At 47.5% G+C, this 27,096-nt stretch overlaps 1 protein-coding gene across 13 annotated transcripts in view; it reads right to left on the bottom strand.

The window, feature by feature from the left end:
- ATXN7L1 (ataxin 7 like 1) overlaps nucleotides 1-27,096 on the bottom strand; it is a 254,775-nt gene that overhangs the window by 16,568 nt on the left and 211,111 nt on the right. For 12 of the 13 annotated variants that reach the window (XM_040472901.1, XM_040472903.1, XM_040472902.1 and 9 more), the window contains 4 exons: nucleotides 16,920-17,203; nucleotides 13,691-13,773; nucleotides 12,573-12,829; nucleotides 589-781 (listed from right to left, as the gene is read on the bottom strand). In XM_040472901.1, coding sequence (XP_040328835.1) covers nucleotides 589-781; nucleotides 12,573-12,829; nucleotides 13,691-13,773; nucleotides 16,920-17,203 — 817 coding nt within the window. Of the gene's footprint in view, nucleotides 1-588; nucleotides 782-12,572; nucleotides 12,830-13,690; nucleotides 13,774-16,919; nucleotides 17,204-25,252; nucleotides 26,203-27,096 lie in introns of those variants that run through there. The other variant, XM_040472912.1, reaches the window with a different exon arrangement.

Raw genomic sequence — 27,096 nt, forward strand, 5'->3', positions numbered from 1 at the left:
CTCCTCTCCTCTCCTCTCCTCTCCTCTCCTCTCCTCTCCTCTCCTCTCCTCTCCTCTCCCCTATACACACACACTCTCTCTCTCTCTCTCTCTCTCTCTCTCTCTCTCTCTCTCTCTCAGTTCTGGTGCCATATGGTCACACTTACTAATAACAATAAAACTCCAAATCAACAGGGGAGAAAGGCGGCTAGGGCTGGCACCTGGCACACCGCTAAGACAGACAGTTTCCAAAGCAGGCGAGGCAGACGAACTCTGTAAAACCAGAGGCTCCATATTCCGATGCGCAAGGCCACAAGGCCAGCTCCCCAGTGGGCTTATATAAACACCGTTTCTCAAGCATCCCTGGCCCACATATACTCAAGTGTTTAAAGGATTATAACCAGTAGGGAGCCCTGCCCCTTCCTTCTGTGATTTTCAAGGGTATTTTGAAGGCAATCATTCAATGTCAGGGTGTACCTTTCCATAAAACACTGTGTTGGCAGCCTCTCCTTGGGAGTGCGTGCTGTCTGACATGATGACCTAAATGCCCGCAGAGCACTGGGTCGGGGGAGGGGGGAGGAATGCATGGATGGAAACAAGGTGGCCTACCGCAAGAGGTCTGGGGTGGTGGGTAGAGAAATGACAGTCTAACTTCTCGGGTTCGTCGGCTCCGTCCATCTCCCCTTCATCACTTGACAGTCGGCTGGTGAGGTCACCTCCAGCTGGGGGTAGTGGGGGTTCCGGAGTGCAGCCACTGTGATTTGAAGATGTGTTGCTACTGATGCTATTTGCAGATGATGGTCTAAGGGCAAGGAGAGAAACGGACAGAATAAACTTTTCTGAGGCAGCAAGACCCATTCAGCTGAAGGGAGCTCGGAAGGAGACCCATCGGCTTTCTCGACATACCAAGGAAGGCAGGTCAATGGCAGATTGACACAAGGCAAAAATTCAGGCTGAGAGCAGGTTAGCTCTCGGTTAGAGAGCCGACCAGCTCTCTAAAATGATCCCGTGGAAGTTAGGCCCTGCCGGGCTTCAATTCAGGCACCAGGGAAAACTCCCATAGTGTAAGTGGAACATAAAATACAGTACTGTAACAGAGAGTTAACTTCAAACCAGTCTTCTAATGAATGCAGTCACAATTACTCATCTCTTTGCACATAAGTAATTTGCACTTGCCAGATAGTTGCTTCTCTCTGAAAGTAGACCCTGACAGGAAGTTCAACAGAGTAAACAACTTCGAACCAATTAACAGACCATCGGTGATGATGAAGATAGCCGCATACTTGTTGTTACTCTTAAATTATAGCTTTATGCAACTGTTACCCTACTGGCATGAAAAAAGGTTTTGTCCCAATGATGGGGCACAAGTCTCTTACTCCACAGCCAGATTTGTTTCTTTTTTTTTTCTTTTCTCTCTCTCTCTCTCTCTCTCTCTCTCTCTTTTTCTTTTTATAAGTAAGCTCTATACCCAACGTGGGGCTTGAACTTATGACTCTGAGATCAAGAGTCTCATGCTTTGCTGACTGTGCCAGCCAGGTGTCCCCAGATCTGTTTCTTAATATCAAGTCACATGTAGTTCAATTGTATCTTCTGAGGATGGATGTGTCCATTTAATTTTTGACAAGCCACCAGAACCACAGGCTGGCATGACTGGCTTCTAGTGGGTTCTGAAGAAATAGGTTTCTTAATGAAGGCATGAATGAGTTCCTTGTGTATGAACAAAACCTAGCAGATCTCATCTCAATGACGGCTGAGCTTATAGAAAAGCAGTGTCATAGTCAGAAGCACTGCATGCTTCACAAGCAGCAAAAACCAAAACAAACCAAAACAAAGCAAAACCAAAATCAAAAACAACACATTCATGTTGGCAAAAGAGTTAGAAGAGGAATAGTCAAAGTTAGTTGTCAGTTGTTTTTCCTGCTTTTTCACTTTCATCAGGTGACTGACCAAGGAGAAATAAAGGGAGAAAAAGAAGTGTTGGAGAAAAAAAATTAGTTTTCTGTATTCTTCTCTGAAAGCTGCCCCTTCAAGCAGTGTGAAACAGCACCGTTGATTTTCTCCCTATTCCCTCAACTTCCCTCGGAATTCTTCGTTGCTCTGAAATCTTTCCAGCTGTCAAATACCTGAGTTCAAACCAGATCCCCAAAGCACAGTCATTTAACTTAATTATTTATTAATGTTTATTTATTTTTTGAGAGAGCGTAAGTGTGGGAGGGGCAGAAAGAGGGGAACAGAGGATCCGAAGCGGGTTCTGTGCTGACAGCAGTGAGCCTGATGTGGGGCCTCAACTCACGAACCGTGAGATCATCACTTGAGCCGGAGTTGGACGCTCAACGGACTGAACCACCCAGGTGTCCCAAACACAGTCATTTAAAGCAAAGCCGCAAAGGTCCCAAACGTCCATCAACAGATGAATGGATAAAATGGTATATCCATACAATGGAATGTTAAACCTTAAAAAAGAAGGAAATTCTGTCACGTGCAACAGCATGGATGAATCTTGAAGACATTATGCTAAGTGAAATAAGCCAGTGACAAAGGACAAATATTGTATGATTCCACTTGTATGAGGCACCTAGAATAGTCAAGTTCATAGAGACAGACAGTAGGACAGTGGTTACAGGTGATGGTGGATGGGGAATGGGGAGTTAGTGTTTAATGGGTACAGAGCTTCAAAATGAGATGATAGAAAGTCCTGGAGAGGGATGGTGGTGATGGTCGCACCACAAGGTGAAGGTACTTATGCCACATACTGTACACGTAGAAACGGTTAAAATGGTAAATTTTACATTATGTATATTTTACCATAGTAACGAAGCCCATAAGAAACCAAACCCAAGGCCCCAGGTAGTTTTTTTAGTGTTACTACAAGAACTCTGTTGCTGTGACACTTTGTTCCTGACTGTCACCTTCCCATATTTATGAAAACAAAAATGCCATTCATTCTGCATGTTCAAAGTGTATGGTCCGGAGGACACATCTCCCCAGGTGCATTCCCACATACCTACTCCCTTGTATCAGAAGGGGCAACGTTATTGCCTATTTATGGCTGAAGACACATACAGGAAAACAATGCTGATAATGCTGAAACATATAAGGAAAGAAAGCAGCATCCATAATCCTGCCATTCAAGATCAAGTGCTATTACCATTCTGATTTATATCCTTCCAGATTTCTCTACTGTGCATACACAGGCACATGCATTTTTAAGCAAGAACTGGCTCACACTGTATATACTATTTTCAGACATGCTTTTTTTTTTTTGCCTAGTGATGTTGTAGAAATCATTCCATGGGTAGAATTAGATCATTTTTAATATCCCCAATATTCCATAGTATGGATAGATCATAATTGACTGAATTATTACTTAACTATGTCTATCGATGGACATTTACGTTGTTTCCAAAATTTCTAGCAGCCTCTTTTTGAGGCCTTTCCCACTGTGTTAGGACCTCCTTGTCCTACAGGAGATAAAAGTGAGCTGGATTTTATTTAGTGTGATTAACAGCATCACAGTTATGTAGGAAAATATCTTTACATTTATTATTATTATTTTAAATATTTTTTAAACTTTATTTACTTATTTAGAGACAGGGAGAAGAGAAGTCGCCTCCCAAGCAGGCTCCATAAGAGCCTGATGCAGGGCTCAAACTCACGAATGGTGAGATTATGACCTGATCTGAAATTAAGAGTCCATTTAACCCCTAAACTAAGAATGGGAATTTCACTTATCTTGCTAATGATTGATTTGTTAAAGGGTGTGAAAAATACATAAATTTTTTTTTCCTCTGGGGAGGTTGCAAATTTTCCTCACTTTTAAAAAGAGACACAAGGAAGTGGTCTCCACCTTCATCTGGAAGTACCAAGTACCACAGCCATCTTGCTATAAAACTTTGAACATGAAGCCCGAACACTGAAGAGGGTGGAATAAAAGAAAGGCAGGGAATATGAGCCGATTCCGCATCTTTGGGGACTGGTGCCCTGTCGCCTCTGGACTTCTTGTCACATGTGATAACAATTTTTTTAAAAATTTTTAAATGTTTATTTTTGACAGAGAGACAGAGCATGAGTGGGGGAGGGGCAGAGAGCGAGGGAGACAGAATCCGAAGCAGGCTTCAGGCTCTGAGCTGTCAGCACAGAGCCCGACGCGGGGCTCGAACCCACAGACTGCGAGATCATGACCTGAGCCGAAGTCGGACGCTCAGCTGACTGAGCCACCCAGGCACCCCAACGATTTTTTTTTAATTTTAATTTTTAGAGAGAGAGAGACAGTGAGACAGAGAGTGAGAGAGAGAGCACATGAGCGGGAGAGAAGGGCAGAGGGAGAGAAAGAGAGAATCCCAAGCAGTCTCCCCATCAGTGCTCAGTAAGGACCCTGACATGGAGTTCGATCCCACAGCCCTGGGATCATGACCTGAGCCAAAATCAAGAGTGGGATGCTCAACTGACTGAGCCACCCAGGCGCCCTGCATGTGATAAAATGTTTAATTATTTAAGCGATCAGGAAGACTAGGTTTTCTGCTACTTGCACTTGAAGCATCCCAATGGCTACACAGTGAACATGAGATTTTAACATACTTTGAGAAGACAGAACGTGTCTGCAGAAGTGTTAACTGCAGGGCCAGGAGCTGGCTGACCGCAGAACCTGGAGCTACCTAGGGCTGCAAAAGTCATGGGTGAGGTGTGGGCTAAGTCTCGAGGGAGAGCTGAAGGTCTTCCCACGTGGTAGCTGGACCTACAGGTCAACACCACGACCTCACATGGCCAGATGATGCACCACTGCCCCTGCCAGGTCCCACCTTCTCCAACCAACTCTCCAACAAGAGAACAAAGGTTTACTCTGCAGAGAAACTGAACTGGAGAGACCCTAGACAAGGGGCTGCCGGGCTCGGCAGAGATCAGGAGAGAAGCACAGGGCTGGAAACAAGGTGACTGTGGGCTATCTCTAGTTAGTGGGCACTTCCAGAATGCCTATCACCATGAAGGATTCATTCCCTGAGAAACTGAATGGCCTTGAAAAAGCTTCCAGATCTTGCCTTTGAGAATCCTTTTTGCTGACAGACCCACACAAAGACTTCCAGTCAGCCTGTTAGTGCTTCTCTTTTAAATGTGAATGGTTAGGCACCCCACCCCGCCTTCAGCTCAGGTCAGATCTCGAGGTTCATGAGTTCCAGCCCCACGTCAGGTTCTGTGCTGACAGCTCAGAGCCTGGAGCCTGCTTCAGATTCTGTGTCTTCCTCTCTCTCTGCCCCTCCCCTGCTTGTGCTCTCTCTCTCTCTCTCTCTCTCTCTCTCTCTCTCTTTCAAAAATAAATAAACATTAAAAAAATTTAAATGTGAATGCTTAGGGATCACCAAACATTCCTGGAACATCTCCATTATGAGACTGACTAGCCAAATATCAAATGCACAGCACGAAAGAAATCAAGATAGCAAAGGAAAGAGGAAACAACTAAAAAAAAAACCTATCTTCAAAGATATTAGAATGGTATTACCTCTGCAAAATGACAGTATCTTGTATGATATTCTGAGAAGCAATTAGAAGTTCTTTTTATCTAAGAACCAGATCCTAGAATTTTAAAAAGTGAATCATAAGTGGATTATTTCACATACACTTTTGAAGGTAAAATAAAAGAAAATCTTTCAGAAAGTAGAACAAGAGATGAAGAGAAACAGGGGAAAAGAGGTAAAAGAATGAAAACATCAGAGCAAAAGGTCCAACATCCAGCTAATGGGAAGTCAATAGAGAGAATAAAGACAATAGTGGGGAGAAAATTAGCCAAGATGTAGCATAGGAAAATATCCCAGAAACGGGGATTTCCAGATGAAAAAGATCCACTGAGTACCCAGTACAATGAATGAAAACAGACCCATATCCAGTGATACCTGAAATTTTAAAGCCCCAGGCTTCAGAGATTAAAAACTGATCACGCACAAAGAAATGAGAATCTGAATGATACCAAACTTCTCAATAAAAATTTTTGATGCTAGAAGCCAATCAAAAAATGCCTTCATAATTCTGTAGGGAAATGATTTTCTTTCTTTCTTTCTTTTTTTAATGTTTATTTATTTTTGAGAGAAAGAGAGCACAAGTTGAGGAGAGGCAGAGAAAGAGGGAGACACAGAATTCGAAGCAGGCTCCAGGCTCTGAACTGTCAGCACAGAGCTCGACACGGGGCTCAAACCCACAAACCATGAGATCATGACCTGAGCCAAAGCTGGACGCTTAAGTGACAGCTACCCAGGTGCTCCACGCAGGGAAATGATTTTCAATCCAGTTACATACTCATAGAGATTATCAATTAAGTGTGAGGGTAGAATAAAAACATTCAGGGGTGCCTGACATCGGGTCATAATCTTGAAGTTCTCGAGTTTGAGCCCCGCATTGAGCTCTGTGCTGAAAGCTCAGAGCCTGGAGCCTGCTTCGGATTCTGTGTCTCCCTCTCTCTCTGCCCCTCCCCGACTTGCACACACGTGCTCTTTCTCTCTCTCTCTCTCTCTCTCAAAAATAAATAAAAACATTAAAAAAATTTTTCTCAGGCGTGTAAGGGTTCTAAAAATTGACCCCCCTTGAACCTTTTCACAGGAAACTGATGGAGGAGATACTCTACCAAAATCAAGGAGCAAGCCAAGAGAGAGGAAGGCAATGGGATCCAGGAAACAGGTGCTCTGACACAGAGTGGGTGGAGAGACTTCCAGCATGGCACAAATTCTATTTTTCATTCTAAGTCTTTTGGTTCTATTTGACTTTTGAGCTATGTGACCATTTTACTTGGATTAAAAAAAATAAAGTTTCATTAAGGAAAAAAAGAAAACAAATGGTTGAAACACTTAAGAGTAAATTCTGCTTGCCAGATAAAAGAGCGATGAGGGGAGGAGAATTCTGGAGAGTGAAGCTGAGCATGGAAATCCGTGTCCAGAGCAGAATTGGCTCCGAGAGCGGAGCCGGAATCACGAGTGATGATGGTGTGCAAGGCACCAGTGAAGAAGGAGCTCTGAATGTGTTCCTTTCCAGGCTTGTTTCACTCGAGATGTATCCACCCTCCTGGCGATGATGGGAGACGCTTCCAAGACGTTCCAGCAGAGCCTGGGGAGGGAAGGAGTGTGCTGGAACCAACCTGTGTCTCAGGAAAAACAAGGCTTGGCAGGGAGTGATGAGGAATGGGACAACCAGTCATGGGAAGGTGTTGAAAACATTGCTCAAGTTTGGTAAGCTGCCATCCCCCTCAGCACGACATCACCCTCCGCTCTCCAGTTACCAGTCTGGTCCAAAGACAATGTACGTGATAAAGGTCTGTGCCCAGTTCCACTCAGGGAACCTTACAGAAAGTCCCCTCCCCCACCCCTTGGATGAGGTGTGAGCCTCGGGCTGTCTGAGTGCTTTGGGGAAGAGAACACAAGGCAACTGACCTTAACTGGGTCCCACTATGTGCGAGGCATGCAACGTACGTTTTCTTGTGCGAGTGACCCACTGCTTTAGGTGGGTATAAGTGCTATCTACACTTCTCAGATGAGGAAATGGGTGGCAAAGCTACTAACAAGTGGACATGAGACTTGATATGGTCTGCTTGACTTCAAAGCCCCCCATATTGAGAAATGGATGTAGAAAAAGCAGAGGGACAAATATTCAGCTGAGGCTTACAGTGTAGCCATAACATTTGTCCTAATGAGGCATAAGTTGCAGTCGCTTTCACTCCAGAAGCATCTTTGCCCTTTTTTAGGTATCCAGAACCTTCTGCCTGTCTCCTCACTACCCTTGTCAGTCTAAGAGTCATTGGATTTTGCCATTTTTATACTTTAAGATTAGATGTGCGAGCGTCTACGAGACAGAAGGGAATGTGCCTAGATTTTGTCAGTCTTGGCTTCCACAGCCTATCTTTTCCTCCCTCCCTCCTGGGGGCCAGAGACTGGCTTGTCAGAGCCTGGCTTAACCCTCTGCTCTCCTCCCCCTTTCCTAAAGAATCCTCATGGTTTTGGTTAGTCTGGTCATCTATAGCTCTTGGGATGTTCCCTTAGAGTCGGGACGAAGAAACAGAGCACAGTAGCATGTTATTCAAGGGCCCCCAGGTTGGTAAGCAGTGGCCAGAAGGATGGGCAACTGGAAATTAGGTGGCACCAAGGCCTTTATTACTCACACTGCTTTCCCATGAAATGCTACTATGACTGACTACCAGTTTCCATTAATTGAGTGCTTATTAGGAGCTTAGTACTTATCACTTAATTCTTCTTAGCTCTGCTTTACAGATGAGCTGCTTGAAGCTGGAGAAACCCAGAAACAGGATGGTGCTCATCTTGTTAGCAAGCATGGAGCTGATGTTTGCACTTCCAACCTTGTTCCAATGCTTGTTATCTGACTTAAACTTGTCCAGCTCTAGACCTAAGTTCTTTTCTCAGGAACCCTTGACAAGAATGGGTTGCAGTTCAAGAATATGAGAAGTGAAATATTTTCAAAGTTGCCAAACAATATGTAAGAAATAAATTCACACAGGGCACCTGGGGGGGCTCAGCTGGTTAAGCGTGTGACTCTTGATTTTTGGCTCAGGTCACCATATCACATTCCGGATTGTGAGTTTGGGCCCCACATTGGGCTCTGTGCTGACGGTGCGGAACCTGCTTGGGATTCTCTCTCTTTGCCCCTCTCCGGCTTGTGCACACGGGGATGTGCTCTCTCTTTCTCTCTCAAAATAAACAAACAAAAAAAGAAATTCACACGTGGTAGCATTTCCTACAAAAGGAATTCATGATTGCGAAGGGATTACAATATTTCCATTTACATGTGATAATTTTTTTGCCAATTAGCAATAATTACTGTGACTGAAATATTAAAATTTTTTTTTAATGTTTATTTATTTTTGAGACAGAGAGAGAGAGAGACAGAGCATGAACGGGGGAGGATCAGAGAGAGGGAGACACAGAATCCGAAACAGGCTCCAGGCTCTGAGGTGTCAGCACAGAGCCCGACGTGGGGCTCAAACTCACAGACCTCGAGATCATGACCTGAGCCGAAGTCGGCCGCTTAACTGACTGAGCCACCCGGGCGCCCTGTGACTGAAATATTATATGTATTGTATATCATGAATATGAGGAAACAATGTTTTATGTTTTAGGTGAGGACATTAAAATTCTTTTTTTTTATTTAAGATTTTAGTTTTTTTTATGTTTATTTATTTTTTACAGAGAAAGACAGAGTGTGAGAGCAGAGAAGGGGCGCAGAAAGAGGGAAACACAGAATCTGAAGAAAGCCTCAGGCTCTGAGCTGTCAGCACAGAGCCCAACATGGGGCTTAAACTCACGAACTGTGAGATCATGACCTCAGCTGAAGTCGGCTGCTTAACCGACTGAGCCACCCAGGCGCCCCTAAAGATTTTAGTTTTAAGTGATCTCTATACCCAACATGGGGCTTGAACTTACAACCATGAGATCAAGAATCACATGCTCTACTGACTGAGACAGCCAGACGCCCCAAGGAGGGCATTAAATTCTGATCATGCTTTTTCAATCCCTGATTGTATGGCATTTCATCCTAAGTAAAACCAAGTGAAAAAGAACATTATTTCCCACAAAGTTTGAGCAGAGTTCATCCCTGAGTTTTCTAGTGCCTACCTCAACCTTGAAAAACATCTTTAACAATTATTGTTAGCCAACATTTATAATGCACCCCCTTTGCCTCTTCCATTCAGAGACATTCTTTTTGCTGATTAACCTCATTCTTTCTCTTTCTTCTGCTTCCTTATGAGAACATAAACACTTGGCATTTCTCTATTGACAAACATTCCCTGGAAAATTAAGTAAAAAAGGAACATTAAGAAGCAGCTCTTAAACCTCCACTGCCTGTTTTTGCTTTTTTAACAGCTGCCCCATGGCTTCTCCGTCACACCAGGTACTCTGTCTGCTAGGGTGAGAAATGCCTCCATCTTGATGGTGAACCTGAACCATACAATAAAGGAGGGTTTTCAAACTGGGTTCCCCGGAGCCCTTGGGGACTTGACAGGGATCCCTCGGGTGGGCTGGGGGGACAGCAGGCTGTGAGTTATATGTGTGATGGAAGCAGAGCTGAGCTGGAGTTAGGTGGAGGCAGGTCTGCTTTTTTTTTTTTTTTTTTTTTTTTTAATGTTTATTGTTGAGAAACAGAGAGAGACAGAGCATGAGCAGGGGAGGGGCAGAGAATGGGAGACACAGAATCTGAAGCAGGTTCCAGCCTCTGAACTGTCAGCACAGAGCCCGACGTGGGGCTCGAACTCACGAACTGTGAGATCATGATCTGAGCTGAAGTCAGATGTTTAACCGACTGAGCCACCTAGGCGCTCCAAAGTCTGCTTTTATATTGGGTACCATGTACGGTTTTGTAGGAATAAAAAAGTTCTACAGCCACAAAAAAGTTTGAAAGCCGCTGTACATAGGCTTGAATCCCCTCCCAGAAATTTGGAACAGAACCATCTGCTGAACTCCAAAGCTAAGGAAAGGTAATATCCTTCACCAACATCTGGCGTGACAGTAAGGAGTAGTTGTAAAATGATCCTGCAAAATGGTGGGGCACGTAAGTTGGTAGTAACAACACAGCAATGGTTATGATGCAGGAAATGTGTGTGTGGGGCCATTCCATCTACTGTGTCCTCCTGAACCTGAAGCCAAGGTCGGCGGTTCTGACAGAGGGACTCTGGCTATCAAACTGGATCTGGCTTGTGCCAGTGGAAGGCATGAAGGTGAGAACCCAGTAGATCAGTAACAACTGTCATCAAATATTTGCTTTTGCTTTAAAAATCAACTCCATCCCCTTCTTTTATAACTATGTTCTCTTTAATCTTTAAAAAAATTTTTTTAAAAAGCTTATTCATTTTGAGAGAGAGAGAAAGAGAGACAGAGAGTGAGTATGCGAGCAGGGGAGGGGCAGGGAGAGAGGAAGAGAGAGAATCCCTAGTAGGCTCCCCACTGTAGGCTCATGAACTGTGAGATCATGACCTGAGCGGAAATAAAGAGTCGGACATTTAATCGGCTGAGCCACCCAGGCGCCCACAACTGTGTTCTCTTTATGCCTACTTGCTGACTAAACAATTACCCCTTGAGATTCATACTGTACGCATTAAAAATGATCTGAAAATACCACTATCTGCAAGTCTCATATTTTGTTATTAATGTTTCCTTTTCATGAAGTTCTGGATATTTGAGTCTTATCTTCTAAACTCTAGATTCTTTTTTTTTTTTTTTTAATTTTTAATGTTTATTTTTGAAAGAAAGAGAGAGACAGAGACGGAGTGCTAGTGGGGGAGGAGCAGAGAGAGAGAGGGAGACACAGAATCCAAAGCAGGCTCCGGGTTCCGAGCTGTCAGCACAGAGTCCAACATGGGGCTCGAACCCATGAACCTCAAGATCATAACCTGAGCTGAAGTTGGACGCTGAACTGACTGAGCCACCTGGGCACCCCTAAACTCTAGATTCTTAAAAAGCAGGCTCTAATTTCGTTCATCTCTGTACTACTGCTTGGAAGTACCTAACATAGTACAGGCATACCTCAGAGACATCATGGGTTTGGTTCCACCCTGCTGCCATAAAGCCAATATTGCAATAAAGTGAATCGAATTCATTTTTGGGGAGGGGGGTTTCCCAGTGCATAGAAAAATTATGTTTACATTGTACTATAGTCTATTAAGTGTGCAATGGCATTATATCTAATTTACATACTCTAATTAACAAACACTTCGTTGACACAGAGACATAGTGCGCGATTGCTGTTGGGAAAATGGCACCAACAGACTTCCTCGATGCAGGGTTGCCCCACACCTTCAATTTGTAACAAATTGCAGTATCTGTGAAGCGCAATAAAACGAGGTCTGTCTGTACCTTGCTTATGAAGCAAGCACTAGATAAATATTTGGGAATGAAGGGCTCCCTGTCTTATTACCTGGAAATCAGTCGGCTGCTTAGTACCCCACGGCCCATCAAAACAGACACGCATAGATTTTAAATCGTTCTTAATCCACATGGGTTTTAATTCTGTTTTCTGTTCTTTCCTTTCTGTCCAGGACAACCAAATAAAACCCCAAACAGATGGCTCAGCTTTCTTGGTGTGGAGGGAAATGTAAGGACAAACAGCCTCTGTGATGCCAATTTTCCTTTCGCCCCGATCAGAGGAGACTCGTGGAAAAAAAGTCACAAGATATCGTGGCAAATGGGCTCCTAAGGTGTGAGGACTACCCCACTCTGTGTCGGGAGCGTCCAACTAATCTAAAAACCCAGGCCACCAGAAAGTTGCCCGGTGGCTGATATAGCTCAGCCTTTCCAGGTATTAACTTCCAGATTACTCTTGCTCTGTAAAAACACATACTGTCTGAAATAGATCTGCTATGGTGATGATGATGATGGTGATGATGGTGATGATGGTGATGAGGATGACGACAGCAGGAACACCCACTGAACACTATACGGTGGGCATTGGCCGAGCCCCTTATGCCTGTGATCTCACTTACACTTCACAACCGCCTTACGAGGTAGGGCTCTTACGACTTCCAGATGCCACGTGATCAGCCCACACACGACCCAGCAAGGCAGAGCCACTTGACCAAGGACTCAGGGCTTCTACTGCCGAATGGGACTTACCTAGGAAGCACAGAGTTAGGCGGCCTGGATTTTGCAGGGGATGCGACTTTCGGTTCTGGCCCAGAGCTCCCCGAAGGTCCTGGCAGAGAGTCCTGCGCTGGCCCCGGTTGGTTTGGAAGTACTTCCCTCGCCGAAGTCAGGAGATGCTCTTTATCTTTAACTTCTTTTTCGCGGGACTTGGCTTTGTGTTCTGCCAGAAGGAGGTCAAATTGCTTTTTCCGGCCTGGGACTGCCCTCCGATGGCTTAGCGAATGTGTCTAAGGAGAAGAGAGATGAAAAGCACAGCCTCTTTGATCAGCACATAAACCTGCTTCCCCAGGCCCTCCATTTCAGAAACAGCAATTCATGGGAATTTGGAGGTGCTTGAAAAGTCAACTTCAAGGCAACGGCTCCTGTTCTGTGGCTGGGAAGAGGCAGACACCACACAAACGCAACCATGCCCTACACTCCTGGCGTTAAGAAGCCAAAGCTTCCTCCAGAAAATGGCTTAGGATGACCAGCTTCCGCGCAGAGCCCACGGAAACCTCTCTGGATGAAAGGCAACGGTGAGGGCGCGCTAGAGTTAATCCAGGTGCAGGTGGGAGGCTGGCTTTGGCCCGGACACACACGGCCGGCCACCGGGCAGAGGGGGCCACGGCCTCGAGCCCGGGGAGCACTAGCACTTCAGTGTGAAATACGGGGGCCGGGGGCTACCCGATGGCGGCCGCCTCGCGTCGGCTGTCCCCGTGGCCACCCGGCGTGGCCGGATCAGGGGCGCGGCCGCTCGTCCTCCCCTCCGGGGCTGCCTTTCAGGCGCTGCCGCCGTTGCCGCCGCTCCCGCATACATTAAAACGTAGCAGGGTTTAGAACCGCCTGTGAGTGCCTATAAATACAATTTACTGTCTGGCCTCACAAGTAACAGGGGAAGCCTATTTTTTTTTTTTTTCCTTCTTAAAAAGCCAGCCAGCTTGAGGCAGGCACTCTGCTACCATGGAAGAGAAGAAAGCATTTCCCTTACAAAGAACAGCTGGGGGTCATGTCGAGGTTCCACACCCTGCCGTGTGCAGAGAGTGGCATGCAAACATTTCGACAAAGGCCCCAGCGAGAGCAGGAAGTATTTTTTATGGAAAGAGAAATACCTTGCAGGTGAGGGATCTTGTGCAAGGTTTCTTTGTCTCGGGATCCAATACTCCACAGTGTTTATTTGGGTCAAATTCTCTCTCTGGTTTAAGAAACAAACAAAAAATATAAGAAAAAAGGAGACTAAATAGGATTTGGCATTAAGACTACATTAAAAAAAAATGCACATTTGCACCAACAAGTGAGACATTGTCAGGCAATCTGGGTTTTTTGTTTGTTTGTTTTGTTTTTCTTTTCCTTTCTTTCTTTTTCTTTTTCTTTTTTTTTTTTCCCCCAACTGGTCGCTAAAATGCTTCAAGAACCGCTCAGGGGAAAATGGCGCTCCCTTTTGACCCCCGAGTTCCAGGTCCAGCTTCGGGAGGGATGTAAATGCAGCACAAGGCCGGGGGGAGGGTGGGGGCAGGCACCGGAGGGCGAGGAGCCCTGACGCTGTCACACTTTATGTCACTTGAAGAGTTCCCCAGGTACTTGGCACTTTGGGCATAGCTGGCTGCAGACCAGGAAGAGGGCCTGAGGCCCAAGGGCCACTGTGTCCTGGGCGGCTCCCCCCACCTTGCCTTCCTGCTGGTTTTTAGCCATTTAAGTGGGAGACTATTCCTTGACAGGTCAGTGTGACCTGCCTCTCTTGTGCTTTGCCACGTCTTCAGCACCAGGCTTTTCGTGCAGCCGCGCTGACCAGAAATGTCGTTTACCTGATTCGGGAATGTTCTGGCCGAGTTGTAGGCAGGGGCAGGGGGAAGGTTCGGGTGTGTGCTCTATGTGTGTCTGCATAGTTGTAAGTTGCCTGGAGGGCAGGGCCTGCTAGTCTCCCAGCTTGCTTTGCACCCAGCACGGGGCCTGTTGCTCCAAATGGGAATGAGCCAGGGCTAGCCAGCCTGTTGGGGCTGAAGGGGGGCTGCAGAGAGGCTAGGCTTTCTCCAGTTCCCGCCTTCTCCCTGGACTGTGGATGGCTCATGGTGAGGTTACTTCTAAGGACGCTGAACTTTTTATGCCCACTTATGGATCCTTTGCTCCTTCTGGATTACAGCAATGCTCCCTCCCCCTGGAGAAGGAGGGGAAGTGAGGCCATCCCTTAAGGACCCTTTAGGCTTCAAAGGTCCACCTCTCAGATGGTCTGTGCTGTTTCTGGAAGGCACCCAGCAGACACCTGAGTCCTGAAGCACAGGGATGACACAGCTCTTCTGGGCATTCAGGGAGGCCGGCAGCCATGTTGGTGGGTGGGTGTGCGGGCGGGGGTTGTATATAAATTTGGGAATGTCTCCTTAAGAGGTCTGAATAGCTGCAAACTAAAAGGAGGTTACTCGGAGCACAATAACTGAATGTGTTCTGTTTTTAAAAGAGGGTTTGGGGGTTGTGCTGGTGGCTGCATCGGTGGTGATGATGATGGTTCAATAAAAAACATTCTGACGTCCAAGACAGATTTCCTGGTTGGCTATCAAAATGCCTCCCACCTCTTTTTGTTTTTGTCATTGTCATCATCATCTTCTTCTCTTTCAAAGACTTGATTTTTAAGTAATCTCCACGCCCAATGTGGGGCTCAAACTCCTAACCTCGAGATCAAGAGTTGCATGTTCCACCGAATGAGCCAGCCAGGCACCATCCCCCCCCCCCCCCCCGCCCCACCTTTCTCTAGCTTCACTTTTAGGACTAGAAAACTGTGAGGCCTGGAGACGCCTGTTTCCTGTGTGCCCTCGCTGCCCACCAAGGAGGGCCTGGGCGCCGGGCCCCAGGCTGCCTGCCATGGAGTTCTTTCCCTCAGGCCTGTCGGAGTCAGACTGGGGCCCGGATCCACACCAGCTCTCACACTGGCCCGCAACTGAGCAGGTTGCTTGGCTGGGCAATAGGAGCTGGCCGCCAAATGTCAAAGCGAGATAGAAACAAGCGAGATAGAAACAAAAGACCCAATGAGACAAAACAACCAACAAAATGCAAAACCAACAGACAACAAGAACCCCCCCCCCCCGTCCCCCATATAACTTCAGGTCAGGGTGCAGGCTGGCAGCCATGGTCACGCTTCTGCCTCTGGACACTGCCCAGCCGGGCCTACTGGTTTTTCCAGGGATGTTACCGCCCAGCTCTGCAGAGTGAAATTGAACTTTCCATTCAGGAAGAGAGCCAGGAGTAGGGGGCTCCTGTCTACACAGGGAGGCCCCACAAGGCTCCAAGAGACTGCCAGGCCCTACCTTCCTTCCTTGATAGTGGGTGAATAGTACATAGAGACATTTTTAGGGTAAAAATTTTCTGAATGCTTTGGGGACAAAGTACTTTTAAGAAATAATTTTTTTTTTTTAAGTTACAGATGTAAGACAGGAAAACCAAAATACACATTAACACAAAGTACAAAATAAAAATGACCCACAATTCTTAGGTTGATTAAGAATTATGCTCCTACTAGAGGGCCCAGTTTCTCTCTCACAGGGTGGTTTTCGTTGTATTTTCTTTTTTCTAGCCAACATTTGATAAATGCCCATGGTGTGTGAAGACATTATAAAGTTTATAGCTTTTCTTGGTCTTTTGGAGGAAGCAGAACTGCCAGATTTAGTTCTACAACAAATCCAAAGCCAATATCATCCCTATGGGGGCCTCTAAGGGCAGCCATTGCCTCAAAGACTGGCCAAGTGCACCTTTCCAGGCATCCTGAGTGTCTATGCAGACAACCAAGAAGTAGATCTGGGAGAAATCCCTCAACACCTCACCTGCTGTGCTAGTCCAAGCATTCCTGAATGGCAATTCCAACCTGATTATGTGGGAAAGGCAGTGGTAGCTCCAGACCACAGAATCAACATGGCAACCAACTAGACCAAAGGACAGAGTGGGGTAGATGGGACTGTCCCGAGCCCGCCCTGAGGTACTGTGGGGTATCATTATGGTTGTCCACCTTCCCTGCACTGAGGCTTCCACGGAAACCCAGGGAGCAGGCCAGCCTGTCAGCACACGGTAAGACCATCACAATGCATGGGCTGTTGTGGTTGGTGGAAAGCATCCTGCCTCCCGGGTCAAGAGGATCAACTCCCACTGAGTCAAGCGAGAGACCTCGTCCGACCCGGAAATAAGAGAACCATTTCTCCCTCGCATTTTTAGGCAGGGGTCCTGTTTGCACATAAATTCTGTGTCCCCCTTAAAATGAAACAGACCTGCTTAATTGTAAGAACACACCGCTCCTTGGTTACGAATATGACCCAGAGGCGCTCTAATCATGAGTCCGACTCTAACGACACAGACACATACCTGAAAGTCTCCTGTAAGGCTTGTTGTTGTTTTTGGTGCCATTTTGGTGTTTCTTGTCTATTGTGGCGGGCAAAATTCCTTTGCCATTTAAGATCTTCTCTGGGGAGGGTGGCACTGACTTAGACATCAAGACTGGCTTAATTAAAGGTGGGGTGGAGACGGCAGAGGACGAGGTGGAGCAGGAGGTGACCGCAGTAGTGGTTGTTGAGTTCATTTTGACATTGGCACCATCTGCCTTCACTAGATTAGGGATTTTCTCTAAACTGACTACAGGAACCGGAACGCTGAAAAATAAATGAATAGACACACACAATTGCCTTCTTTGATACATCTGGTCCGCTGAGAAGCTATACCCGCTTACCCTCATCAGAACACTTCCTTATCACTTATTTATACTCCTCTTACAAGCGAGCAGCGCGATCCCTTGATGGGAGGGAGATTTGTGCCTTGGAAAGGGCCAACGGGGGGTTCGAGGCTGGCGCAGCGCCAGGGATGGCATCGGAGCTGACTGATTACCTCCTGTACCGGCTGTCCTCATAGACCCTGCAGCTCCCCCTTCTCAGCCCTGACATGTTGGCGGTCTCTGAGACAGCACCTTGGGCAGAACAAGGTGCCCGCTGTGAAGCTCAGAAGAGATGCTGTTTGTCCCCTGAAGAGGGTGTGCCACCATGCCACTTGCTGACTCACATCCCCTCCCCCTGCTGCTCGCTGGTCTCCCACCTCGGCGATCAGGCCTGACATCTGCTTAGCTCGGGAGCGCTGACAGGCTCACGCCGCACGGAGGCATGGCTGCGGGCCAGCGAGCCATGCTACCTGCTGTTGGAGGACTTCTGGATCACTCCTGTCCTGGGGACGGGCTCAGACTGAGAGAGGCACCATGTAACATTATCTAATATGCCATTTTAGGCAGCTAGTTATGTAAATAGGCAATTCTCAAGGCTGGCAGGTGAGAGGATGAATTTTAAGAAGACACAGCACAAAGGTGCATGTTTGCTCTTCAAAATCTGTCACCATAGCCCCACTTCCCTGCGATTTCTCCGATAATGGATATGCGTTTGATTTCTGTGCATGTAATGCTGGGGGACCCTGTGTCTGGGGGGGCTGTGGAGGATTCTGTCTCAGGGTCTTGAAAGATGAGATGAGATGAATAAGCTTTTCTCTGGTTCCTGAACTGTTCTCTTTCCTCCTTGTAGGAGGGCAGAACGCTAACACTTCAGCTCCCCAATCATCTCTGAGCTGAGAGGAGCCGACTTAGCTATTTGAATGCCAAATGATCTAGAATATAGCTTATACATACGTGCAGACAATGTAGGGCATGAGAGAGAGGCTGATTCTGCAGGGGAGGAGTCTCATCTGTCCACATGGCTGGCTGGCTCCTCTCAGATTTAGTCACAGATCGTTTTTTGGACCAATTTGTTCATGAAATTATTTTAGTGACCCCTGAGCCCTTGCCTCTTTGCTAACTTTGAAACAGGATCACAGGTGTTATTTATAGGTCTTTGCCAGTGAGAAGGGCACTCAGTGGTTAAGCAGATTGTCGCTGGACTTCACCCACTTTACCCTCGGACCATGTGCTTTCTTGACCTGGGGAAGGATGGTGTGGGATTTCAAGTCCTGCATGAAGGGAAAGTGGAACAGTGGGTTTCAGTAATACACTAAGTCCCTGATAATTTCGTCTTTGATCAGTGTCTCAATCACTGAGTTATGTCCCGACTGCTGCTACCTTCTATTAATGGCAATTTGCAAAGTACTCACAAAGCACTGAAGCACAAGAAGCCCTTGAAAAGTCAGCACGGTAAGAAGCTGGAAAGAGGTTGCCTGCTGAAATTAGTGCTGCATTCCTGATTTTTTTTTTTTTCTGAATGGTAAAAAAAATGTAAAACCATGGGACATGGGATTCTTCTAGGCTCCTTCCCTCACTCAATTTTAAAAGACACAAACCATACAAATTAGGGTCTTGAAGAGATAGGCGTGCACCCATGTTCACAGCAGCATAATTCACAACAACCAAAAGGTGAAAGCAACCCAAACGACAATTAACGGCTGTCTGGATACACAAACTGTGGTATATCCATTCAGTGGAATATTATTCAGCCTTAAAAAGGAAGGAAATTCTGACACATGGATGAACATTGAGAACATTATGCTAAGTGAAGCAAGCCAGTCAGAAAAAGACGAACATCAGAAAATTCCACTTTTGTGAGGTACCTAGAGTGGTCATATTCATACAGACACAAAGGAGAAATATGGTTGCCAAGGGCTGGGGTTGGGGGAGAACAGGGAGCTATTATTTATGGGTATAAAGTTGCCATTTTGCAAGATGAAGAGTTCTGGAGATTGGTTGTACAACGTGAATGTACTTAACACTATACATTAAAAGTGGTTAGAATGGCACATTTTCTTATGCTTATTTTATCACAAGTAAAAATACAAACCACTCCCTCCCCCCCAACAAATCACAAAATTCATGGAACTTAAATTACATGTCAATATCCTGGCTTTAAAAACACATATTATAAAGGCCTGCTTAAAAAGTTCCTGTTGAGGGGCGCCTGAGTGACTCCGTCACTTAAGTGTCTGACTCTTGATTTTGGTTCAGGTCATGTTCTCACCGCTGTGAGATGGAGCCTGATGCCCTGGGCATGGAGCCTGCTTAGGATTCTCTATCTCTGCCCCTCCCCCACCCACGCAGGTGCTCCCTCTCCCCCTCTCGAGAAATGAAATAAAATAAAATAAAGCTCTTATTGATTTAGTCACCTTTGTCCTGATCTGTTGATTTCTGTTTTTTTAGAATAAAAAGTTCAACTTTGGGTGGGAGGATTCTCTAGTGCCTGAGTGGCCTTCTCTGATATCCTTCTTTGTGAAGCCCAGTAAATTCAGGAAAGGAAATTAGGGCCCTGGGGTTTCAGGCTGTTGTTGCATGAGCTGGTATGAGTAAAGGGAAGGCCTCTAGTTTCTGTGGAAAATGGCCAGGGCACATGCTGAGTACCCATGAGTTCAGCCGACAAAGATATAATGTTGGGCTGGAATAATCTAGAGCAATCGTAAGAACTGAAATAAATGTAAACACCAAGCCAAATGGTCCTCAAATGCTCATGGTACAGTTTGTGTTTCTCCCCTAAAGTCAACGTCCAACTCCAACATGCTCCTTAATTCAGCCACGAGAGCACAGGTCCACTCGGTCCAGCCATCTGGAACAGTGCCAGCTGACTCATCTCTTTGGTAACGCTTCTTTCCAACTGTGTGGTAGTGAGTGAGCTTGAGCCAGGTGAGCTAATATCTGTGACTGATCTCCCAACTTGGAATTTTCTCCACTATATAACAAGTGTGGTGCAGTCACACCCTCTACTGCCAATGCTTCCAGAACTCCAGACTTCAATCCCAATGCCCATAGGCAGGATGTGGAATTGGAGCCCATCAGAAATTAGAAGAGAAGGCTACTGTGAAGTTCCCTGGGACGGAGTTTTCTTGCATTGGAATGGGAGGCGTTAGGGAAAAAATCTGATTAAGAGTGTTTCCAAGGGTTCCAAAGACCAGATGAATTGTAAGGAGCTGAGCCCCTGAGTAAACGTCTCTGATGCCAAGTAATTGGGACCCATCTTGGCAGTGGGAGGGGATAGAAGACTCATTTGTTTTAGGCTGGAATTCTAAGGGTGTCCAGTAACTAAATGGAGAAGGGCTGTAGATAGAGTGAAGGAGGAGAACCTGGGAACTGACCTGGATACTTTTTTTTTTTTAAGACTTTATATTAAGTAATCTCTACCCAAAATGTAGGGCTTAAACTCACAACCCCGGGATCAAGAATTGCATGCCATTCTGACTAAGCCAGCAAGGCACCCCTGACCCAGATACTTTTATCTTTGGTTGTCCCTCTGCCCCTAAGGTTTTGGGCTTCCCCTCTAAGGTAACCTGCCTCTGGTCTGAGTTGAGAAGGTACTTCTGCTGGGAGTTAAAGCAGGGAAGCAGGCAGCTCAGTGGTGGTGGGCAGGGTCAAACACATCCTTAGAAGAAAGGAGAATCAGAGAGAGAGAGAGGTGAAAAGCCTTCCTGTTTGCTCTTGCCAACCTGATTCCCCAAGATAAATGTCAGCCATCAGTCCACTGGAATATTTAGTCTCTTTTCTCCACTACTGTTGGCAACAGCTCTCAGATCATAAACTAACGAACAAAGGAGGAAATGATTCCAAGATGGTGCCACACAATTTGGAAAACCGATCCCAGACATTCCATCTCGTTTCAGCTGAGAGCCCTGGTCCCTGCTTCACTTACACACACATCCCGCGTGTGTCTACACTCCAGGGTGTGAGGGTGCGGCTGTCTGGAAACCATCATCTCACGACTGCCTCCTGCTTTCTGCTTTCTCCCATGGTGCCCTTTCTCACTGTCCCACTTCCCCTACCATCACCGCTGGCCAGTACAGTGTCCCAGCCCTGGGCAGTGGACCCTGAATAACAGGTTTAATTTTTTCCATTGGAAAGAAGCCAAAAGATTCTGACCGCTGCTTTCTCAGTGTGGGTATCTCCCCCGCATGGAATCGCACTAACTCAAACATCTCCACGTGGGGTCGGGGGGCTGGGAGGGGTGGGTAGTTGGAAACACCCAGATGACTAAGCAGTTTATCACTGTTTGCTCAGGTGATAAACAAGCCTGGCAGTAACCGCCTCCCTCCCCAGGAAAGCCCAAGCCCCTCAAGTTTCAAGTTCCCTTTCTGTCTTAAGGGATGCAACTCACACACTTCCTGAGTCCCACAATTAGTTGCATTTATCACCTCGCTATTGTCCTTTCTTGGAGGAGCAGAGTTTGAAAGGGAAAGGTGAGTCTGGCTCTGTCCCTGTTGCTTTCATAATGCCTGTTTCGTTCGCTGCCAGGGAGCCCAGGGCTGCGTCTTGTTCCCCTGCTGTGTCTAATATACTGGGAGTAGTTATCTCCTTGTTAGCCCTGTATCTCTGTCTCTGGTCCAGGGAAGGGATCCTGGGAAGTCCTCCCTCAGCCTCCTGGCTATGTGGGGGAGACATCTACCTTGCTTCTTTTCTGCTGCTTTGGCTGCCATGTCTTCTTCCTGAGTGCCTGTCTGAATTTATCATTCAGGACCGAGGAGGCTGCTCTGGCTTTAAGAAAAATGGCTCTCCCGGCACCAAGTGGATTCCTGCCCGGGGTGATGTCTGCAAAAGAGCAGAGGTGGAAGAATCTCACGGTGCCGTTTCAAGGGCCACCCGTGTCTTTCGGGACCAGCTGCTCTCCTGCCAGCTACAAGGTCCTGTGGATCTGATTTATTCTTTCATCATCAACAGATAAGTCTTAAAAGAACGGTTCAGAAAATCTGGAGGCCTGCAGAAATCGTTGCCAGCTCTGCTCTACTTACCGGCGCAGGGTAAAGATGGATTTGACAGGCAAGAGCCTGAAGACATATGGTATTTGTGCTGTGGGTTATGTGTCTGATGAGAGTTCTCAGCTGTCTGATTTCTTCCCACCAATTCTTTCGACAAAGGCCCATGTGCCTGTGCTACTGGCCTGGCAGAATTTTGAGGATCTCTGAGTCACTGCCAGATCCTTGAACAGGCCACCTCACCCAGCCTCCTGCCTTCTAAGCAGTGACAGTATTTAAGTCATCCCAAATAAAAGGGGGGATTTACTCTATTTTAAAAGATCCTCAGAGAAGGAATTAAATTTGGCTCATTTGGATGCATTCTGGGAGCAGCTATCAGGACATTATTTACATCAAGTTTAAATTCTTCAAGTGGAAGAAATACCTGGGACATTCTTAAAGCCTGAGGGTCAGGCAATTGCTAAGAATCAGCCTCAGTAACAGAGCTACAAAGTCCTCAATGGATAGAGGAGGCACTATGTAAATCCCGATGAATGAATCAATTTTTTTTTTTTTTTTAATCTGGAAAAACAGATTGGGAAAAACTTTTAGAAAGCCAATTTGTAAACACCTTAAGCAAACAGAAAACAGGGTAATCAACCACAGAGCACATAAATTAAAAAAAAAAAAAAACCTGCCAGATTAATCCAATATTATTTTGTGGCTGAGGGTCAGGTCCGGTGGTCAGGGAGAAAGCACTGTGTTTACTCTCTCCTGGACTTTGCACAGCTTTGGATTCGCTCCCATATAACCCACCCTCAATAAACTGGGAAAACGTGGTCAGACCACAGAGCTATTGGGGGTGAGAGGCCCTGGCAGCAGAGGCAAAAAAGATTGGGTGGCGGGGTCTCGTGCCAGCCCAGAGCGGTACCCAGCAGAGCTCACAGGGGCCTGTCGCCGGCCAGGAAGGTTAGAGCATCTCCATCAGTGACTTGGGTGATGGGCCAACATCTCCATCAACTCGGAGGAGAGGTGGTTAGCCACTGAGAAGATGTGAGACTTTCCCTTCAGCCCATTATGAATGGGGGAGAGATGAACCTGGGGACTTTGATGAATTGTAAAAGTGGCCAGGAGCAAGTGAAACAAGGAAGGTTGGATGTCATTGCTCTACGGGGCGTTGCAAGATAGTTTAGGATAATCGTTAGGAATATAGGCTTCAAATCAGACAAACCTAGATGCGAATCCTGCCAGTTGCCTTATGGTAGAAAAGCCATCAGACTTCCCGAGTCCAGGGCCTCAGCAAGCCCGTAAGGACTTCTGTGAGAATTAGAAGAGGGTGGCTGACCTGGAAAGAGGAAATGTGCCGGTTTCAGTTCCTCCCTGCCTCCTTGGCGGGGACAGACTCGTATAGGCATATGGGGGCTGCCCTCCCTACCTTATTTCAGGAACTTACCACTCTGGGCCTCAGTTTCCCTATCAGTAAAATGAAGATCATGGTAGAGATTTGAGGTGATTACATGAGATCATACAAACGGAGTGCTTAGCAAAGTGCTGGGCACACAGTTGGCCTTCAACAAATTGGAGCTAAAATAAAAAGGGGAGAGAAGATTGTGCTGTCCCCTCTCCCTACTGACCCTGAGTCTTGTGGGGTATACCTCTGGGCTGCAACTCATCAGAAACTTGTGTCCTCTTTGCCTTCTGGTCCGACAATGGAGGGAGGGCCACACAAGGCGGGAGGAGGAAGGGGCTGGTGGCCTTCCATATTTACCATATTCACCCAGGGGAGGATCACTTTTGGGGGGTGTAGTGAAGAGGAAAAACAGAACTAGGTAGGACATCTTCCCTTCCCCATTGTTTCTCAATCCCTGATCTTGTATGCACGGCCCAAGCCTGGACGAGAGGTTAGAGATCCCAGCTGGAGAACGCATTCTGGAGGAAAAGTGAGCAGGAGGTAACGGGGGTCCTTCTGGCTCTAAGACATCTTCTGTAAGACTGACTGCATGGGTTCTCAGCTGCTCCAGATTTCCTGGAGGCAGAAGGCCCCAGCACCAGCCTCTGTTAAGTCTCTCCAGCACTTTGGTTAATCAGGGTTTCGCAAGGCCCGGAGCTCAGAAGGTGGTCCCCAAACCCGCTGGGAGATCAACAGGCACTAAATGCCATTCCTGGTGAGTCGTAATGCCCTAAGACTGTGGGAAAAAATCAGCAAGCTAGAGGAGAGGAAGATGAAGAAGGGAAAACAGAGTCCTGGCACAGCAGGGTAAGTCGTGCAGGACAGGCTGTCTCTAGAGTGCACTTGGACCAGCTTGCCTGCTGTGCTGCTGCCTTGGGTGGCGCATCCAGGAGGAGTGTGAGACCAACCCTAGGCCAGACCAATTGCACCTGCTCTGACAACTAAAAGTGTCAGTTAAAACGAATACCGAGTGAAATTCACATCAAGGCAAAAATGGTATCAGAGCCTCTGAGGGCAGGACTTGAGATGTCAGCGACCAGGAAGCAAGTGGATCCTGGAGGGAGCGCTGGTGTAGAGCAGAACAGAACCCCAACCCCGCCCCGCCCCCCCCCCCCCCCCCCCCCCCCCCAGCCCAGGACAGGCTCTGGAGAAGCAAGCAGGAGCGCTCCCCTCTGTAGCCACCAGAGGTCATTGGCTCCCGCTACCAGAGCTGCAGGCGGCTCCCGTCTGCCCGGCCTGTTCCTCGCCTTCCAGACCCAGCACAGCCAAGACATTCACTGTCTCTCTCGGGCCCAGGAGCCAACACCGACTGGGGGGCAGTGGGGAGGGGAGAGGACTCCTCACAGAACATCCTCCTTCACCCCCTGCCAGGGGAGGCCCGGAGCCAAGCCCTGGGCTCAGGTCCTCAGCTTTTGCTTTCAGGAAGCTTGTTCTGAGCAGACTGGGGATGCACAAATGGCACGGTGTCCCTGGCTGCCTGTGGGTGCCCCAGCCTCTGCTCCCCACCGTCCTTCACACATGAAGAGCCCCAGGGAGCGTCTTCCCTCACAAGTGGCCTGGGAGCCAGGGTGTCACTCACTCTGCTCTTTTCTTCTCCACATGGAATCCTGGGCAGGCAGCCCTGCACCCCAAACACCTCCATCCAGAACACTGAGCACACTGTTTAAACCATCAAGAGCTGGAGACTTGACATGGACCTACAGCAGACTCAGGAAATTCTTTGTCCCAAACTAAATACTTTGTATTAAAACAAAAAACAAAAAACAAACTCTTCTGGTTCACAACATCACCATCCAGTCAGAGACCTTGGCTCTTTCCTGACATTCGGTCACTCACAGGTCTACCTGCTGGTCATCGTTGCTCGCCTGAACACTGATGAAAATCCCTACCACCAGTCTTTCCGTCCCAGCCTCTTCTCAGCCTCCACTCAGCTCCCGTGCAAATCTGGCCCCGCCGTCCTGCTGTTCCAAAGGCTTGGCGGGCTCCCCGCTGTCCAGAGTCCAACCTCACAGCCCAGCCCCCCACAGCCCGCGCCCTGGGGAACCTTCCCCCACAGCCTGGTGGGGCTCTTACCGCTCCTTAAACACCCAGCTCTCAGCTTGGCTCCTGGCCTTTATGTGGGCTGGGCGGTTCCTTCTGTGGCGGTGCCCTCCTCCCTCCTCCGGGTGAATACTCCCCCATCTGCCCAGATCCAGATGAAATGTCCTCTTCTCTCTCAGGGCTGGCTGTTCCTTCCTAGGTGTTTGTGCCACATTTATCATGTCAAATGGCAAGGTCTCAGTTCTATGTTAATGTGGCCTGACCAGAAAATGGGCTACCTGAGGACAAGGACCTTGACCAAGTGTCCATGTTGCTCTGGAGTTACCTCAATGACATATGCATTATTTGGCACTGAGGAAGGGCTCGGTGAATGGTCGATGAGTGAATTAATGTTCTCAGTGAAGGTTAAGTCACATAACACAATAAAACCAAACCAGTGCTCCGTCAGAACAAACGCTGGAGGTAAGTGGCAGCCTGCAGCTGTCTCCCTTCCTGGTGGAGGAGCCAGAGTGATTACAAAGGAGGGGGGGGGGCGGCTTGTCGATCCCCACCCCCCATCCACTCCTCCTCTCATTGTCTCTTGACACTCATATACTGAGCACTTGCCACTGCTGGCCAGGAGGCTATGGAAGATCGTACCTAACCTTCACCCCCAGTTTATAGAGGAGGAACCTGGGGTTTAGAAAGGTTGCCTCAGGGCATTCAATCAGCAAAGTGAAGGGCAGCAGTGGGGCTTGACTTCAAGCAGCTCTCAGGACGGTGCACCTGATCTTAGCACTGGCAGTGAGAAGTCCTGGGGTAGAGTCCCAGCTCCACCATCGTCCAGCTGTAATCTTGGACCATTCTCTTCATCAGTGTGGGCTGCTTCCTCATCTTGTCACCGAGCAGACGTGAGGCTCTGGAGGCATCTAATAAGTACCATGTGCAGTGTGAGCACAGAGGACGGTGACTACTAATCTTTGTGGCTCCTCCTCCCTTTCTCGGTCATGTCATTTGTTTCCTTCCCCAGCTGTCCTAGCCTGTATGTTCCTTCCCTAGACTCTAGGCCCTATTTCTGAGCACTTTTGGGACTTGACAAGGTCAGCTGAGTTTCTACACAAGGAGCTGTCCATTGTCCTTATCTTGATCATCTGGAAACCCAGTGAGCCTGCAGCACTCAAGTGTTTCAGTTCCTATGCCTCTGTGTCCTGGAAGGGACATGGTCCCCCCGGATGCTCTAACATTCTGGCCTGTTCCTCCCATCCTCTCATGACTGCCCTTTCCATTCCCTCCCTCTGGGGCTCATCACAGTAACCTCCATCTACTTCCCTTCCTCTACCTGCCTTTCCCCCCCTCACCCTCTGCCCCACTGCTCCCTTAACACCCAAACCTGCACCACTAGGG

Source organism: Herpailurus yagouaroundi, unplaced genomic scaffold, assembly GCF_014898765.1.
Source record: "Herpailurus yagouaroundi ecotype Mexico unplaced genomic scaffold, PumYag 100, whole genome shotgun sequence".
Taxonomy (NCBI): Eukaryota; Metazoa; Chordata; class Mammalia; order Carnivora; family Felidae; genus Herpailurus; species Herpailurus yagouaroundi.